General features: G+C 34.9%; 1 protein-coding gene across 7 annotated transcripts in view; it reads left to right on the plus strand.

Moving 5' to 3' along the window:
* Positions 1-1,018: 1,018 nt before the first annotated feature.
* Positions 1,019-17,295, plus strand: part of chrna2b (cholinergic receptor, nicotinic, alpha 2b (neuronal)) — a 31,669-nt gene continuing 15,392 nt past the window's right edge. For 2 of the 7 annotated variants that reach the window (XR_012396402.1, XM_692206.8), the window contains exon 1: positions 1,019-1,546. Coding sequence is in view for 3 of the 7 variants with exons in the window: in XM_692206.8 (XP_697298.4) it covers positions 1,477-1,546 (70 nt within the window). In the remaining 4 variants the exon portion in view is untranslated. Of the gene's footprint in view, positions 1,547-1,782; positions 1,826-17,295 lie in introns of those variants that run through there. The other 5 variants (XM_073934077.1, XM_021468614.2, XM_073934079.1 and 2 more) reach the window with 3 other exon arrangements.

Raw genomic sequence — 17,295 nt, forward strand, 5'->3', positions numbered from 1 at the left:
TAGTAGCCTACTTGAAAAACTTGTTAAATATCAGGGAGCTAAAAAAGTCAGTCAATATATAGTCAATATAGATTTTTATAGTAATTCCTCAGCTAGAAATTGTTCTGTGAGACTGTAAACTCTTTACATTGATTAAGTATAACATCCAGTTAACAAAAACCTTAAAGTCAATGAAAATAAGGTGTGGAAACCCTGAAATGCTATGAATGTACAATAAAAAAACTGTAAATAAACTGCTCATTTATGTAAAACAAATGTAAAATCCTATTTATAAATAAAGCTGAAATACAAACATGAGGGGAAATGATTAATTATATGTATGTAGTCTTACTACAAAAATTATAGAAAATTTGTAGTAGCCTAAATCTGGGTTTTTAATTATTATCATTTGTATAACCAGTTTTAGATTAAAGAATAAAACCCATGGTTATTCTTTTTTATTTAAGAAAATCCTTGTTTAAAAAATGATATAAGGCTATGGTAAAAACACAAATATTACGCTTATAGTTAAGTTACCTTGCACGTTAGCCAATTGAACCTTGTTGAAATTCGTCCGTCCATTCTTTATCGCGTTCTCAGACGTATACAGGACTTCAGCATTTTGGCGCTGTATGTTTACATAAGCCATTTATTTAACTGAATTATTGTTATGAATGGATCGTAAAGTCACTCGGAGTTTGTATCACTTTCAGCTGTTGATTGAGCTGAGCTCTCGTTTCCCTTCGGCATTCATTCAGCTATCCTGACCTCTAGCGGTTTTCGGCTGCAATAACAAATCATGGTAAAAGTAGTTGTACATAATTGAAGTATGTTTTATTTTTATTTATTTATTTTTGGTCAGCATTTCTGATTTTGTCCGAGATAATTATGTTGTTTTATTAAAAACAAAAAAACGCATTTAAATGTGTTGCTAATTGAATTCGGCCTAATTGAAATTCTGTGATAGGCCCCTCCTCCCTCTATGTCTGTCTGACATGAAAGTGTAGATGCGGAAAGAGAGAGGGAAAGAGAGATGCTCAGTCTGGAGTAAATCCTGGAAACAGCAGGAGCCCGGTCAGGAGTGTAAACCTGCACTTTCTGACATAAATGGAGTCCCTTTGGAAAATATCTGCTTCTATATCAATACTTATTTTTGAATGGACGAGGAAATAAATACTTTTGCAGCACGGAATCTGTGTTTTTGATCTTCAGCTGAACAGGTGCGCCAAACTAAAGATTCTCAACCTGCCTGTTCCCTCTTTTTTGTACGGAACTTCCGTGTTGGAATAACAAGAATGGATAAACACTGGATTTATGCAACTTAATTCAAAATATATTTACGAAAAACACTTGAAAAGAACATCTCACCTTAAATATTACAACCAGCGGGTTGAACAACAGGAAAAATAGAAGTCATGAAAACAACTGAATTATACGGAAACTGGAGCGTGGAATCCAGCTGAAAATAGAAATGTTTTGAAAGTGTTTGGCTGTATAATGGCAAGCTTTACGAATCAGCTGGTCTTTCTGAGAATTACCCTTCTCTGTACTATCATATGTGAGTCAAGTAAGTTTCATCTCTAATTTTCTCTTTTTCCCTCCACAAAGAGCCAGAATTGAAAATATAGATAATTTTTGTTTTAATAATTTTAACATAGCAGAACTTTGTCTGGTTCCTCAAAGAAACTTTTAGTAAAAGGTTCTTTATACATAATATAACCTTTGTGGACTAAAAAAAGAATCCATGGACTTCATAGAACCATAAAATAAACAACCTTTTTTTTTTTTTTTTCACAGTGGAAGCGAGGTACAGTAGCTGGTCATTATGCATTATCCACAATAGTCGGTCAGTCATAAATAAATACACACATACATTCATAAACAAACAACATAATGACCCAGTATAATCAGCTATACAGTGGGTTTGTAAGCTTGAACAAGGTTGCCACAGAAACACACAATTCAGCCTAATAGCATAAGCATTCTTACAATGATCGTTCCTTAAAAAACTTTAGTAACAAGCTTTTCATTTCACAAGACTTAATTAATATTGAAAAAAATCCAAAAAATATATAATAATAATGTCTTTATTTGTTCTTTTAAGAAATGTTATTTGTGGAACCAAAAAAATGTTTTCTCTGTGGGATCACCACTAACACCCTCATTTTGGAATCTTTATTTTTATGGCACAAAGTTTACATTTGTTTGGTTTATGCTTTATCAATTTGATTCACCGTCAGTCACCTTCTGAAATTTAAAAGCTCTGGTTTTTAGCTGGTTCAGAGTGAGGGAACAGCTTAAAAAATTAGAGATCTTTATTTGCATCAATGTATCCATGAAGAATCTTTAATTCATTGGGATTTTACCTTTTACAAATTTTCTTTACTGTTGGGAAAAGGAGGTTCTTTAGATTTAAAATTAGTCCCTTTATTAATCTGGGGTCCCCACAGCAGAATGAACCATCAACTTATCCAGCATATGTTTTACAAAGCAGATGCCCTTCCAGCTGCAACCCATCACTGAAACATCCATACACACTCATTCACACACATACACTACGGACAATTTAGCTTACCCAATTCACTTACCGTATGTCTTTGGACTTGTGGGGGAAACCGGAGCACCCAGAGGAAACCCATGTGAACGCGGGGAGAACATGCAAACTCCACACAAAAATTCCAACTGTTTCAGCCGAGGCTCCAACCAGTGACCTTTTTGCTGTGAGGCGACAGCACTACCTACTGCGCCACCGCATCACCTAGATTTAAAATTGTTCTTCACAAATGTTCCTCTTCAACACGTCACTTTGGATGAACATGTAAAAAAATGAATAAATAATACACAAATTTGATATTTTAAGAACTGTTTACTGAAAGGTTCCATGAGGAAACACTGATAGACTTATATAAGGCATCACAGCAAACAAACAAACTTCTAGAAAGAGCATCTTAAATCAGCTAAGATTAAATCAGCATGCAGAGTCAGATTCAGGGGTACAGTACAGTCTGAGTGGCTTTCACTTCCACATCCAGTGATTAGAATGGTGCGCACGATTGGCAGTAAAATGAAACGTCCTCTCTGGCCAAACTGGTGCTTAAATCAAAGCAGATTTATTAGGCTTTGCTCATCACTCTGCGTTTACATCTCTTCACTTCACCACGAGCGTCTCTTTATTTGTGTGACCGCTTGCTGTCAACAGCACTGGACTCCTGATGAATGAACATCACAGGGATTTTCAGCTGCGCATCTGCGCCTTTACTCTATAGTGCTGCTGTTCGCATCCAATCTACTTAAGATCGAGAGTTGAAGGAGGAGACCTGAAGAAGTAGGTCTCTGTCCAGTTTCAGGTCTGAGCTTTGATACAGCCTGTAAAAGTGTAGAGTGTAATTCGTGCACCCGCTCTGCTTCTTTCAGACAGCAGATGTAGTTTGAGAGGCTGAGGCTGCGCTACTCCAAACTACAACTGGGATAAAGCTACATCTAATGGACTTTTATATTGTATAAAGAAGAAATATAAAGGAGAAAGGAAAGTCTGGTGCTTAATCTAGGTTTAGTTAATGTGCGTTTTATTCAAGTAAATAATTTATATTTTTATTAAGTGACCTTGAAACCTTTGATCTCAAAATTTAGGAAGGCTACAATGAACTCATTTTGTTCGTATTATATTAAATGTCTCTCTTAGGTGGGATACGGGGTAAGGTTAGGGGATTGGTTTGGTATGGGGAGGTTTAGGTTACGGTGTAAGGGATGGATCAACAGTGTAACAATTGTAATTACAGAAACTAGGTACAGACATAATTACTTGAAGATGTTTATATATATATATATATAGCTATGATGTAAAAACAAATATCAGGATTTAAAGCTAATGATTTTTTCTACTGGCATAATTGGGCCAGTGGTTCAGATTTTTATTTGCCCTGCCAAAATTTACTGATCCATGTTTTAAATAATGTGTCAAAAAGAATGTCTGTGAATCTAGAATTTAAACGTTTTAAAAATGTTAACAAATGTATAATAAGAAAAATTCAAAGTGATATGTAAAAAATAAGAGCAGTATAGAAAATGTGCTGGTATTATATTGCTGTTCCTAATTATGTAACGAAAGGTGGCTGACTTGCCAAACTGACTGCAAACCAAAGACTATAGAATATACAAGATGTGTCACTCATATCTTTTTGAATGGGGAACAGGGTAACTGTCAATATGGTGAATAAAGCTCTGGCTACTAGTATAGGAGCAAATCAGCGATCGCTATATGGCAAATAAAGCCCGCCTTCTAGTACAGGAGCCAATCATTGATCGCTATAGAGTTACAATACTCTAGGGGAGGGGCTTGGACCAGACGTGAGTTTCTGCAGATTTTGTGTGATTTAGGCATTTAGAATGAAACTAAAGGGACATTTGTTGTTCAATTTTATTGGAGATTCCAACGCAATCTCAGCAATTCGTAGCTTTTTGATTTAGTGGCTAATTCGTATGAATTCATATGATCTAATTTGTACAATTTAGTACGATTTGCTCATCAACCAATGACTGACAACCTTACGACTGTACTCGTACGAATTTGTACGAATTAGCCACAATCCTGACAAAACATAAAATACTTACGTTTCCTTGTGAGATCAGGCTGGCGATTCCTAATATGAAATGTAATCGTAAGCTTGGCAAGCAGTTTTGGAGAATTTGATGTTTCCCCATTTAAACAGAATGCCCGAGCATACTTCCCAAAAGGCATTTTAAAGATGGCCGACGAGTGAAATGACTTGCCTTAAAGAGACTTTGGCAAAACATCACTTCATTTATTTGTCGTGCTGTACCAATACAAATGTCTGCTTCCTAGATGTTAGAAACAGACATTTTCTTTAAGCCACATAGTTTGATGTTGCCTCTTCACTATAACCAGGTTATAGAAAGAAAAAATAAATTCTCACAACATCCAATCAGAAAAGAGGAACCAAAAAGCAATATTGTGTTTACAACATCACAGAGAAGGTAACATTTAGAGGCTTAAAACCACAAATTGTTTCTCGATTCTAAGACATTATTTTTATATTTTATTTGCACGCAATTGACAAATAGTCTCAGGCAAATAAAACTTTAGTCAATAGGCAGCACTGATCTGGCCAGTAACGATTCTGTCAGCTGTCCCGAACATCTCTCATGCAAGCCCCGGGCCATCTTGTTTATGTATATAACAAGTGCCTTGTACCAAATGACTAATTTAAATGTAAGTGCATAGTTATTAAAGTTACTTGATATAAAACTGTACCATAATATATTTTATTAATATTTGTAATAATACTACTGTTACAACCTATTGTACTCTATTATACTATACTTTTATACTACTACTATGATAAATAAATGGCTATAAGAAAAAACTTACATATAATCACAATTTAAAAAGGAAAAACTGACTTGTTACATTGTATTCCTGTTAGAAGTAAACTAGAGATTAATGAATGATGTGGAGAAATTGATACTAAATCACCTACACATTTGACCATTTATTAATTGATGGATTGATTTTACTAGTGTAAATTAACTTTTTAATTTTACAATTTGTTTAGTATTTGAATTAACTAAACATATTATGTATATATTTTTTATTTTTTTATTATTATTATTATTTTTTATTTAATTATATAATCTGACTATATGGAAAACACCCGAACTGTTCCACAAAGTATACCGTGTTGCTGATTAATTATCAATTTCATTTAAATTTCAGTCATTTACATTAATCTATGCATTCTTTTTTAAACTTATACAGCTCAGGTGGGCTGTTTTCTTCTAAATATACACCATTCCCAGCCAGCCTCTGAGTAATAATAGCTTTAGACCGCATGTCCTGTCCATAATATGCTTATAAAAAGCAAGAAATGTGCCAGAGGTGAGAAAATATTTGTCTCCCCGTCTGCAGGCTGCTGACTGTAGTCGCTGACAGTGCTTGCATTTCATATCATGTCCCGCTGTGCTAATGCCCTGTGGTGCAGACCCTAAATCTGACTTGTTAATGGCATGTTGTCACTGGCCCAGAGTGTGACTCATTGTGCCAGCAGGACCCGAGGGAGATCACTTTCCCAGCCACGCTATACAGCACTTAAATAGCCAGGCTGACACATGCTAGGTGCAAACCCTGTCCTCTGGGTTCAGTTCTAATGTCCCGTCAGCTCAGAGATGAGACCACTGGCTTAATGGTGTCGAGGCTCTGTCCTGCACAGGTGTCAGCCAAATGTTGCAGGGATTTCAGGACACCAGGACAAAAAAAAAAACAACAACTAGAGAATCAATCATCATTCAGTTACTGTATAGCCACTCTGGTCCACATACTGTAGTGTACAGTGTAAAGCTGTCTGATTCTTGGAGATCAGATGTTGGTGTGTCTGGGATGAGGTAACATATAAATAGAGGATGATAGATTTATTTATTATAGTTTTTGAGCCATTCAGCAATATTAGGCAGCACTGGAACTTTTCATTGTTGATGTTTGCATTTACTAGTCTGTTAGTAATTCAGTTAGTCAGTCTTTTTTTTTTTTTGCATAATTTTATTTTGCATGTAAATGTGAGAAGCACAGTAGAGAAAGAACAAAACAAAACGATTTTTTTGCACTTTAACCTCGCCATTTAATGCATAAACAGTAATCAACATTTGAAGTGGATCAAAACTGTTTTTTTTAATTATCCTAAGGCAAGAATAAGTGTTGTTCAATAGTTTTAGTACAACTTTGATAAACCACTTTAAATGCTGACTACTGTACAGTGCTCATTATAAACTAGCACACCCCATTTTGAAAATTAATATTTTTATTAATTTCTTATTGAATACCTGTAATATTTTTGGTGCATTTTAACAAAACAGATTGATTAAACGTACACTACTGGTCAAAAGTTTGCGGTAAGGTTTTTTTTTTATATGATTATATATAAAGATTTAAATAAAAACAAAAAGATTTATTTAAGATTATAAATAAAATTATTCTGTTCATCAAGGCAGCATTTATTAAATGTAAAAAAAAAAAAGTAAATTGTTAAATAATTATTTGATAAATATTTATTTATTACTTATTATATGTATTTTCAAATGAAATTATGTCCAGTCATTATTGCTTTTATTACTATTACCATTAATAATAATAATAATAATAATAATAATAAATGTATCCAAAGATTGGGAACAAGCAGCCAGGCAGGCACATCATAAACAAGCCCGACAACGAGCTACTGAACTAATTCAAGATGGTGGACAGGAAGTCATGTCAATTAGGGAATAATTTATTTAAATGTTCTCTGTGTTATCCAAGAAATATAACGAGACCAGTCTCATGATAATAGACAGAACTATTCAAAAGTCATTTAATAAATTTTGTATGATTTGAGTCAAGAGTCAAATCAGAGGGAAAAGAAATGGATGGTGGCCCACTCGGTTCAAAAGTTATAAAGATAAACAGATGTGAAACTTTGGACCCTTTAATTATTGACTTAAATAATGGGGAAATACCTATTAAGTGTCATATAGTCTAGGGAAAAATGTATATGTTTTAGGTCTCTCTGGAGCATTTGGGCAGTATGTTTGACGGCGTCTACTAAAACAAGGATGTTATAAAATACGTTTTATACTGAGTTATTACTGGAAAATTTCTGTGGTTATATATTATGGATGATGCACTGGGTCATCCCTCCATTAGTGGTGAGACCACTCGGTCCGTGTATCATCCGTTCATTTGATTATTCCTTTTATTACGGAAAACGAAACATCAGAAAAACGATGAATATTTCGTTTTTCTGTTTATTCTGTAGGCAGAAAAAACGGAAACTCATCTGTTATTCTGCTTATTAACTTAAAACGAAATATTAAAACAAACACAAAACCAAAACGAAATAATGAGTCAAAAAATGGTCCGTGTACGGTCCGTGTACGTTTTGTTCATTTGTTTTCCATTTTCAAACGGAATAAAGGAAATGGAGAAAACGGCCGTTTTTCCGTTTTTATTTTGCTCACGAGAAAACGAAAAAACGAGATTTTGGCTGGATTTTCGTTTTTTGGTTTAGGGTAGGAAAACGGATAAAAGACTTTAAAAAGCATTTTACACATGTAGGCGGTGCTGAAACGCCCACTTTCCTCTAATTGGTCAACCAAATCTGCACTCGTGACGTCACCCTCAAAATAAAAGCCTTACACGCAGGCTTTTAATTATTATTATTTAATTATATATATAAACAAAGTTTACATATTCTATCATTCGAACCACACACAGTTAGCAGGCTTACATTCATTGCGTATGTATAAATTAAATAAAAACGTAAATCAGCAGTATTCTTAGACATTTGTCATTAAAATAAGGTCATAGTTCACTGCCAAGCTTCTTGCTGCTGTGCACCTGATGCTGAGCAAAGATAGCCATTTCCGAGGAGCACCTGGTTTGCATGAATGTTTCAGAGCTATTGTAGGCCTAAATAATAGCCTACTCTGTATAAAATAATAATTTATTATTATTATTATTATTATTATTATTATTATTATTATTATTAGGCCTATTATTATTAGTATTGTTATTATTATTATTTACTTAGTTATTCAATGGTTGTAAGAACACATTGGACCCTGCATGGGGCTATAATAAATGGTACCTTTTGTTTCTATTGGATTTTCTCCTATTTTAATTTAATAAATGCCTTTAGCCTATTGTAAATATTTATTTGATAATTAATACTTTTTCATTGCAACGTCAAAGTAGGCCTGTCTTATTATTATTATTTTTTGTTATTATTTTGTCGTTGTTGTTGTTATTATTATTGTGGCAGGGACATAGCCACAGGTGTGGCAGAGTGTGCTGGTGCCACCCAAAGTGGCATCTTGCACCTGAAAATAGATGCCTTCGCGCTCAAGCCCGCGCAAAAAAACTTGCACAGGCAAAAGTAATGATAAATGTGTTGAAGGAAAAAAAACATTCTAATTATTTGTTAATAAAATAGTGCAACATTATTCTCAGTCAGTGTAGGCTGAAAAAATTAAGATCGCCAGCATTTCAAGGGTGGTTTTATTTTTAGTTCATTGCTGTGACGCGCTATATTTCACTAAGGCTGCATGAGACTGCGCATCTTGCTTATTTTCTCTATTTTACATACAGAACATATCATACAGTCCAGGTTCTACCGTTCTAGTGAGTGTGGGGCATGGCTGTACGGTGGTAAAGTGGATTATTTCTTGGCAAATTCATAATGATTCACTTTGTTTAGTAATAAATTTCATAGTTATAAAATAACTACATTTCAAGAATATGTTAACACTTTCAACTATTTAGGATTATTTATTGCATCAAAAGTAATTTCAAAGTAACATTAAATGTACGTATAAACTGCTTAATTTGTGTGTAAACACCTAAGATGCAAAAAGCTTATTTAGACCAGAATAGGCCTACTAAATGCAACGGTCAATGTATGTAAACTTATGACCTAAAATGTCTTAAATGACTAAATTTAAGTCTTTTTAAGTTTTTAAATAATTTAAGTTTAACATAAATGATTTAAACTTTAAACTTCAAATTAACAGAGTATGGCAAATAAATTGTTTATTAAATGGAGGTCAGGTGTCTATCTTAATTATAATTATTAAATATTATGACACTACAGTTGTGTATTGGAGAGTACGCACCTTTTAATTAATTAATTTTAAATAAGTGGTTTATCCTAAATAAAATGCAATGGGATCGGTGTGCAATGGATAGTTTGAAAACCCCTGGTTCAGACTAGACGAGCTAGCTGTCTGTGCGCTGCGCTAATAACTTGGCATTTGCTCTTTTCGGTGCTGCCAGATGCATTTATAATGCATAAAAAATAAAAAAGGTAATTCGGTAAAGCGCGCGATGCGCGCAGAAATAAGCGCACTATATGCATATGTCGAATTAAGTTCTCTTTTTCTTTAATCAAGACTTTTCCATTCGAGGAATTACAGTTATTAATACCTTAGTCCTTATAAACGATCAGTTTATAAAATACACAATTTATGGATCAAGCCTAATGAAGAATAACAAGAATATGCAACGCATTATGATCCTTGAATGATCAGAGCGCATTTATATAAACTATATATTTTATATAATTCATAAATATTAAAAAACATTATACATTTAAAGTAATGGAACATTATATGTTATAAAATCTAAACTATTATTTAGGCTACAGGCTGTTCAGCGCGTGCGTCAAAGAAAAGACATGACACAATCTCTATAAAAACTAGTTGTTTATTTACAATATCTAAAGGGATATAAAACATCTAACATGCATCTCCATTCTCAACGAGTTTCTGTGTTCTGCATCCTTCACAGACCGAGGTCTCATTCCGAGGTAATCTATAAATATTCTCGTTTGGTTCTGGCACATTCTTGATTAAAAGTGAAACTGACCGGCGCAACGGATGATTTGTCATCTAGAGTGACTACAGTTATAATACAGGTTATGGAACTATTTCACTTTAATTTCATATTATTATTTTATTAAACAAACAAACGAGTTTTTGTTTTGGCTCTGCATGCAGCGTATTGGATCTTTGAAGCATTGCACTTCAAATATTATTCCTTTTTTTTATTATTGTATTTTTAATATTTTTAATTATACAACACAAAATTGGTTCTAAACAGATACATTTTCCTATAGGCTATGATGAAGTGTATATTTTTGTTCACACAGGTCCTATACAAAACTGTGTGGATGGATGATTTGTTTCTCCGTGAAAATCACTCATTTAATAAGCAAAACAGGCCAAAATGTTGTTTAGCTTGCTTGCGTCAAACTGGATGGACAATTTACAAACATATTGAATACAAAGGCTGGTTATTTTATGCAATGAGGGACCTATTACAAATTAAAGAAAATTATTTGCATATTAAAACGAAAATATATAATACAACAACAGATCCTACCTCTTAAGAAATGACTTTAGATAATGTAAATAAGCATCAAGTTTTTTTTTGAGATTGTGTGTCTAATTCAGTAGTGTAGTGTGTTCGCGTGGGTTTCCTCCGGGTGCTCCGGTTTTCCCCACAGTAGACATGCGGTACAGGTGAATTGGGTAGGCTAAATTGTCCGTACTGTATAAGTGTTTGTGTATGTGGATGTTTCCCAGAGATGGGTTGTGGCTGGAAGGGCATCCGCTGCATAAAAACTTGCTAAATAAGTTGGCGGTTCATTCCGCTGTGGCGACCCCAGATTAATAAAGGGACTAAGCTGACAAGAAAATGAATGAATAATGTGCAATACTAATTTAAAATACGTATCACTAACCTTATATGTGAAATAGCAGGGCCCGCTGTAGCACTTTCTCAAGAAGAGCAGATGTCAAATTATTAGCGCAACGCACATGTAGCGAGCTTATCTGTTTGTCGGAACTACTAGACACAATTTTTTTATCAACTATAATGTGTTTAATTAGTTAATTTGAAATTTATTTCATTATTCCAGCAATAATTGTTGAGTGAAAGAATGCGCTAGAAATATGCATTGCGGCTCCCTTTATTGTACAGGCTTATTGCACTTAAACTTTTTTAGGTTCGGCTCTCAAATTAGTAAGGTTATGAGTAAATGTTATTTAAAATATTTAAAGCCTGCCATCTAGCCTACAATAACAGCAAATTTAATAATAAAAAAATAATAAGACAGGCCTACTTTGGCGTTGCAATAAAATAGTATTAATTATCAAATAAATAATTACAATATATAATTAAAATAGGAAGAAATAAATGAAAACAAATGGTACCCTTTGTTTTTATAGCAGGGCCCAAAGTGTTCTTATTCTGGTTCTGGTAACAACTATTAAAAAGAAAAAAAAACACACCAAACAATAAAAACACTAGTAACTGATAATGATAATAATAATAATAATAATAATAATTATTATTATTATTATTATTATTACTATAAAGCCCTTGCTCTGAAACATTCATGCAAACCAGGTGCTCCTCGGAAATGGCTATCTTTGCTCAGCATCAGGTGCACAGCAGCAAGAAGTTTGGCAGTGAACTATGACCTTATTTTAATGACAAATGTCTAAGAATACTGCTGATTTACGTTTTTATTTAATTTATACATACGCAATGAATGTAAGCCTGCTAACTGTGTGTGGTTCAAATGATAGAATATGTAAACTTTGTTTATATATATAATTAAATAATAATAATTAAAAGCCTTCGTGTAAGGCTTTTATTTTGAGGGTGACGTCACGAGCGCAGATTTGGTTGACCAATTAGAGGAAAGTGGGCGTTTCAGCACCGCCTACATGTGTAAAATGAATTTTAAAGTCTTTTATCCGTTTTCCTACCCTAAACCAAAAAACGAAAATCCAGCCAAAATCTCGTTTTTTCGTTTTCTCGTGAGCAAAATAAAAACGGAAAAACGGCCGTTTTCTCCATTTCCTTTATTCCGTTTGAAAATGGAAAACAAATGAACAAAACGTACACGGACCGTACACGGACCATTTTTTGACTCATTATTTCGTTTTGGTTTTGTGTTTGTTTTAATATTTCGTTTTAAGTTAATAAGCAGAATAACAGATGAGTTTCCGTTTTTTCTGCCTACAGAATAAACAGAAAAACGAAATATTCATCGTTTTTCTGATGTTTCGTTTTCCGTAATAAAAGGAATAATCAAATGAACGGATGATACACGGACCCCACTCGATGAACAATGCCAACAGTTGGTCGGCAAGTAAACAAATATAATGAATGAAAATACATAGGCCTATGTGTATAGCCTAGACTTATAATGTAATGCACAGTAACGTGTCATTTGTTTGTTTTGGTTGTCTTCGTTTTAATTGTTTCATGATGATACGATGGTTTGCTTTATCTGCCTGCCTGATTCCCGCTGAACTGGGTGGGTTGTGAGATGTTTGATTCAGGGGACGTTCTGGGGGTGGGTTTTTTTTAAATGATGCGCTGTGAGCTACTAGCCCAACAGAGGAAACGCGACATGATTTTGGCCTCACTGCTCAAGCAGTGAGCATGGCCTAGCCCGATAAAAGGCCTGGCTCACACTGGTCCGGCAGTGGAAATGCGTCTAATAGGTGTCTACCCACCTTCAGTGCTTGGCCCTTAAGAATAATATTTAATATTAGAGTGATTTCTGAAGGATCATGTGACTGAAGATTGGAGTAATAAAGCTGAAAATTCATCTTTAAAATCTGGAAGAAATTATTCAATTAAAATATAAACTACTTTTGAACAGTTATTTAGTGCAATAACATTTCACAATTTTACAAATTTGTATTTTTGATTAAATAAATGCAGCCTTGGTGAGCAGGAGAAGCTTATTTTAAAACATTACAAAATCCTACTGACATGGTAGTGCATATTTATTAAAATAATATTTTAATCAACAAACCTTTTTAAAAATAGAAGCATAATACATTTAAATTCAAGTGCAATATTTCAACAACAAAAACAGACTTAAAAACTACAAAATTACAAATCATTTTTATAAATTGCTTAATTTTCTTCTTTTTCATTTCTTCCTAATTTTTCTTCTTTTATTAATTTTTTTTATTATTTATTTTCCCCTAACATATAAAATTGGGTCTGCTTATTTTTTGACTGTTATTGTAAGTTAATTTATAAGATTTGCTTCAGATTTGGATTCTGTACTCGCTAAACTAATGTAAATATTGTTGTATAGCATTCTATTGAAAATATTAATATAAAAGTTAGTAGGGTGCAAGCAATGTCATGCTGAGCCCAGTATATAGAATTGTCCAATGTCCAAGAGTATCACTGCAGCATGACAAAGTCTGTCCCGTTTTGATGGCTTCTTCTAATGCTGCATTGAAATGCATTCGTTGTTTCCCAGTTCACAAAAGACTAATGAAACTAATGAATCATTTGTGGACTAGACTGCACTAAGATTCATTACAGATTTTAGAACATTTCTTTGAAAAATAGAAAATGCCATTATAATGATAAAAGTGTTGCATGCAAAACTGTTGCAAACAATTTATTTGTGTTAAATTTAAACAAACAAATTAAGTTTAACAATGTTCAACTTAATTTGTTTGTTTAAATTCAACACAAATAAATTGTTTACAACCACTTAACGTAAAAAAATTGAGTAAATCCAAGGAATCATCTCTGAATAATTTTTTTCAGTGTATGATATAACAAGCCAGTGAATTTTGTTTGCAAGCACTTTCTTTTGAAATCTATTCTATTATACATTGATGTGTATTTTAGTAAAACAAAATAATTTGAAAGATTTGTTAAAATAACACAAGAAAAATGTTCAGACTGATGTTTCAAATTCATTCAAATTGACATTCAGTCATTTCTAATTAGAATCTTGTTTATTAAATCAGGAGTGATGTGTCTGTGTGTTACTCAGACGTGTTTTCTTCATTTGGAATTTTTAAAACCAGATTCATACACGTTTGTTTTTAAGAAAAATAATGAACATTAGATGACAAATTCCCTTAAATTTAAATTTCTGTAATTTAACGTCAGTTATTTTATGGTAAATTTATGTCATTTAAAAAAAAACACACAAAAAAATGTAAAAGAAATATTTTTTTTACAGTGTAGATAAACTTAAATATTAATGCTGTTCATAATAACTGTTTTGCTTTTGCAACTATTGCTCACATATAAATATCTATAACCATGTATTAATACCCATATTACAAGATGAATGCATAAGCTAGCTAGAATTGTCATTTATAAAAGCCTAAAATTAGAAATAAAGACCAAAGTCATATCCTGTTAAAGTTTATCCATCTCATTAACTTTGGAATAGGCTATATGCACACAGACTTTTAATTTTCAGTCAGGCAGCCCAATGGCTTTTCATTACTAAACTGTCTGTTAGATATACGATATAAAGTGGGTCTCAGATCAGACAAAAAGCACTGCATTCAATTGCATTTCCCCCCACCATGTCTTTAAAAAATGACAGTTTATTTTACCCCAGTATTTTTAATGGAATTTCTACGGTCTTTCATCTTGTTTAAGGCTCAAACAACTAAATGAATGCTTAAGTCTTTTTAACTATATGTATTGTAATTATATAACAGCATCGATGCTGTAAAAACAACCTTGTGAAATTGAAAATAGTCACATTATTTTTTCATCGGAAGTTTATCGCTGACTGCTGTGTGTAGAGCCCATTTAAATTTAGTGATATTAACTCAAGATGTCTATTTTAAGATGGCGGATGCATCAATGTGTACATTGAAGTTAACTGCGGAATTGTAAAAATAACAAAGTTACTTGCCAAATTTGTTGCCTTAAATGTAAATTTCTCAATGTTAGCTTTTTACACTGAAATGCATACTCAGCATAGCTCCTGAAAATCCCATGTTGTGATGAGTCAGAAGGCATTGAATCCATTTGCAAGCTTTATTAAAAGCACACATACATACAAACACAAAGGGGCAATCCAGGAGACAGAACGTGGGACAGGCAAAAGTTCAAAGGCAGGCAGATATCTTACTGGTCAGAATAACAGGCTGGAGATCAGGGGCAGGCAGATGTCTTTCATAATCGTAGAACAAGCACAGGGTCAGAAACACAGATCAGTCCGAAGCAGGGAGTATGGAACGCTCAGAAATGACAGCCAGGCAAATCAAGACTTCGCAATGAACCAGAGCGTGAGTGCGGTATATATACACGGGAGTTGATGAGCTGCACCTGGACTGCAATCAGTGCCAGGTAGCAGGGCTTGTGGGATTTTGAGTCCGTGAGTCGAATTAGAATTCGGGCGATGGCTCCCTCTGGTGGTGCACAAGAGGATCGGCATCGCCCTCATTTACAACAGAACCCCCCTCCTGCGAGCGGCTCCTGAAGCGAGAAGGCACCTGACGCCGGGGTCTACCGCGCTGTCGGGGAGCTGGTTTCTCTGGGAACCTCTGATGAAACTCTTCCGTGAGAGTTGGGTCTAGGATATCCCTAGCATTCACCCAGGACCGTTCCTCTGGACCATACCCTTCCCAGTCCACCAGATATTGGAGGGCTTCACCCCGGCGTCGAGAGTCCAGCACTTCTCGAACGAGATATGCTTCTTCGCCCTCGATCATGACAGTTGATGGGGTCCTGGTTTCCGATTCCTCCTCAGCCGTCTCCTCTCGTGGACCACCAGCGGGTTTGAGTAATGACATGTGAAAAGTGGGAGAAATACGATAATGATTAGGCAAGGCTAAGCGGAAAGACACTGGAGTAATCTGGCGTAATATTTTGAATGGCCCTACATACCTGGGACTGAGCTTGCGGCAGGGTAATCTCAAACGAAGGTCCCATGTCGATAACCACACCCACTGCCCCGGTTCATACGTGGGTCCCTGGCGTCGATGACGGTTCGCCTGAATCTCCATCCTCCTGACTGCCCTCATGAGGTGTCTGTGAGCCTGATTCCAGACCTCCTCACTCCGTTGCAACCTATCTGTGACCGCAGGTAGCTCAGTAGGTTCTCCAGACCATGGAAACAGAGGTGGTTGGTAGCCGAGAATACATTTAAATGGAGTGATACCTGTAGCTGGCTTTATCAAAGAATTTTGTGCATACTCTGCCCACATCAGATACCGGCTCCAGTCGTGCTGTTGCTGATGACAATAGGAACGTAGAAATCGGATGACTTCTTGATTCATTCGTTCAGTTTGACCGTTGGATTGAGAATGGTACCCTGAGGTGAGACTAACATTAATATTTAGATTTTTACAGAGAGCGGACCATACCCGGGAAGTGAATTGGGATCCCCTGTCTGAGACGATATCATCAGGTAAGCCAAACATTCGAAATACATGATTGCACAGGGCTTCTGCGGTTTCAAAGGCAGAGGGCAATTTGGGCAATGGTATTAGGTGACAAGCTTTGGAGAAACGATCAACCACCGTGAGAATGACTGTGTTATTCTGGGAAACAGGAAGATCCGTGATAAAGTCCACCGCTATATGAGACCAGGGCCGTTGCGGAACAGGTAGCGGTTGTAATAAGCCAGCAGGGGTTTGGTGAGATGCCTTCGTTGTTTGGCAAATTTTACATTTCTGAACATAATTAATCACATCCTTCGTGAGAGACGACCACCAGAAACGAGCTTTGACTAACTCCAATGTTGCAGTGATGCCTGGATGCCCCGAGCTGGGAGTGTCATGAACATGGGTCAGTAATCTGGTACGTATATTATTGGGTACAAAAATTAGGTGATTCGGACAGTCTACTGGAGGGTTGTTTTCTCGGTTTGCCTCTTGGATCTCGGTAAGTATATCCCACTGTACTGGAGCCACTAATAAGTTTGTAGGGAGAATGGTCTCATCACTAATTGTGGGTTTATCCTCTGA

The sequence above is a fragment of the Danio rerio genome, chromosome 20 (genome assembly GCF_049306965.1).
Source record: "Danio rerio strain Tuebingen ecotype United States chromosome 20, GRCz12tu, whole genome shotgun sequence".
NCBI classification, from domain to species: Eukaryota; Metazoa; Chordata; class Actinopteri; order Cypriniformes; family Danionidae; genus Danio; species Danio rerio.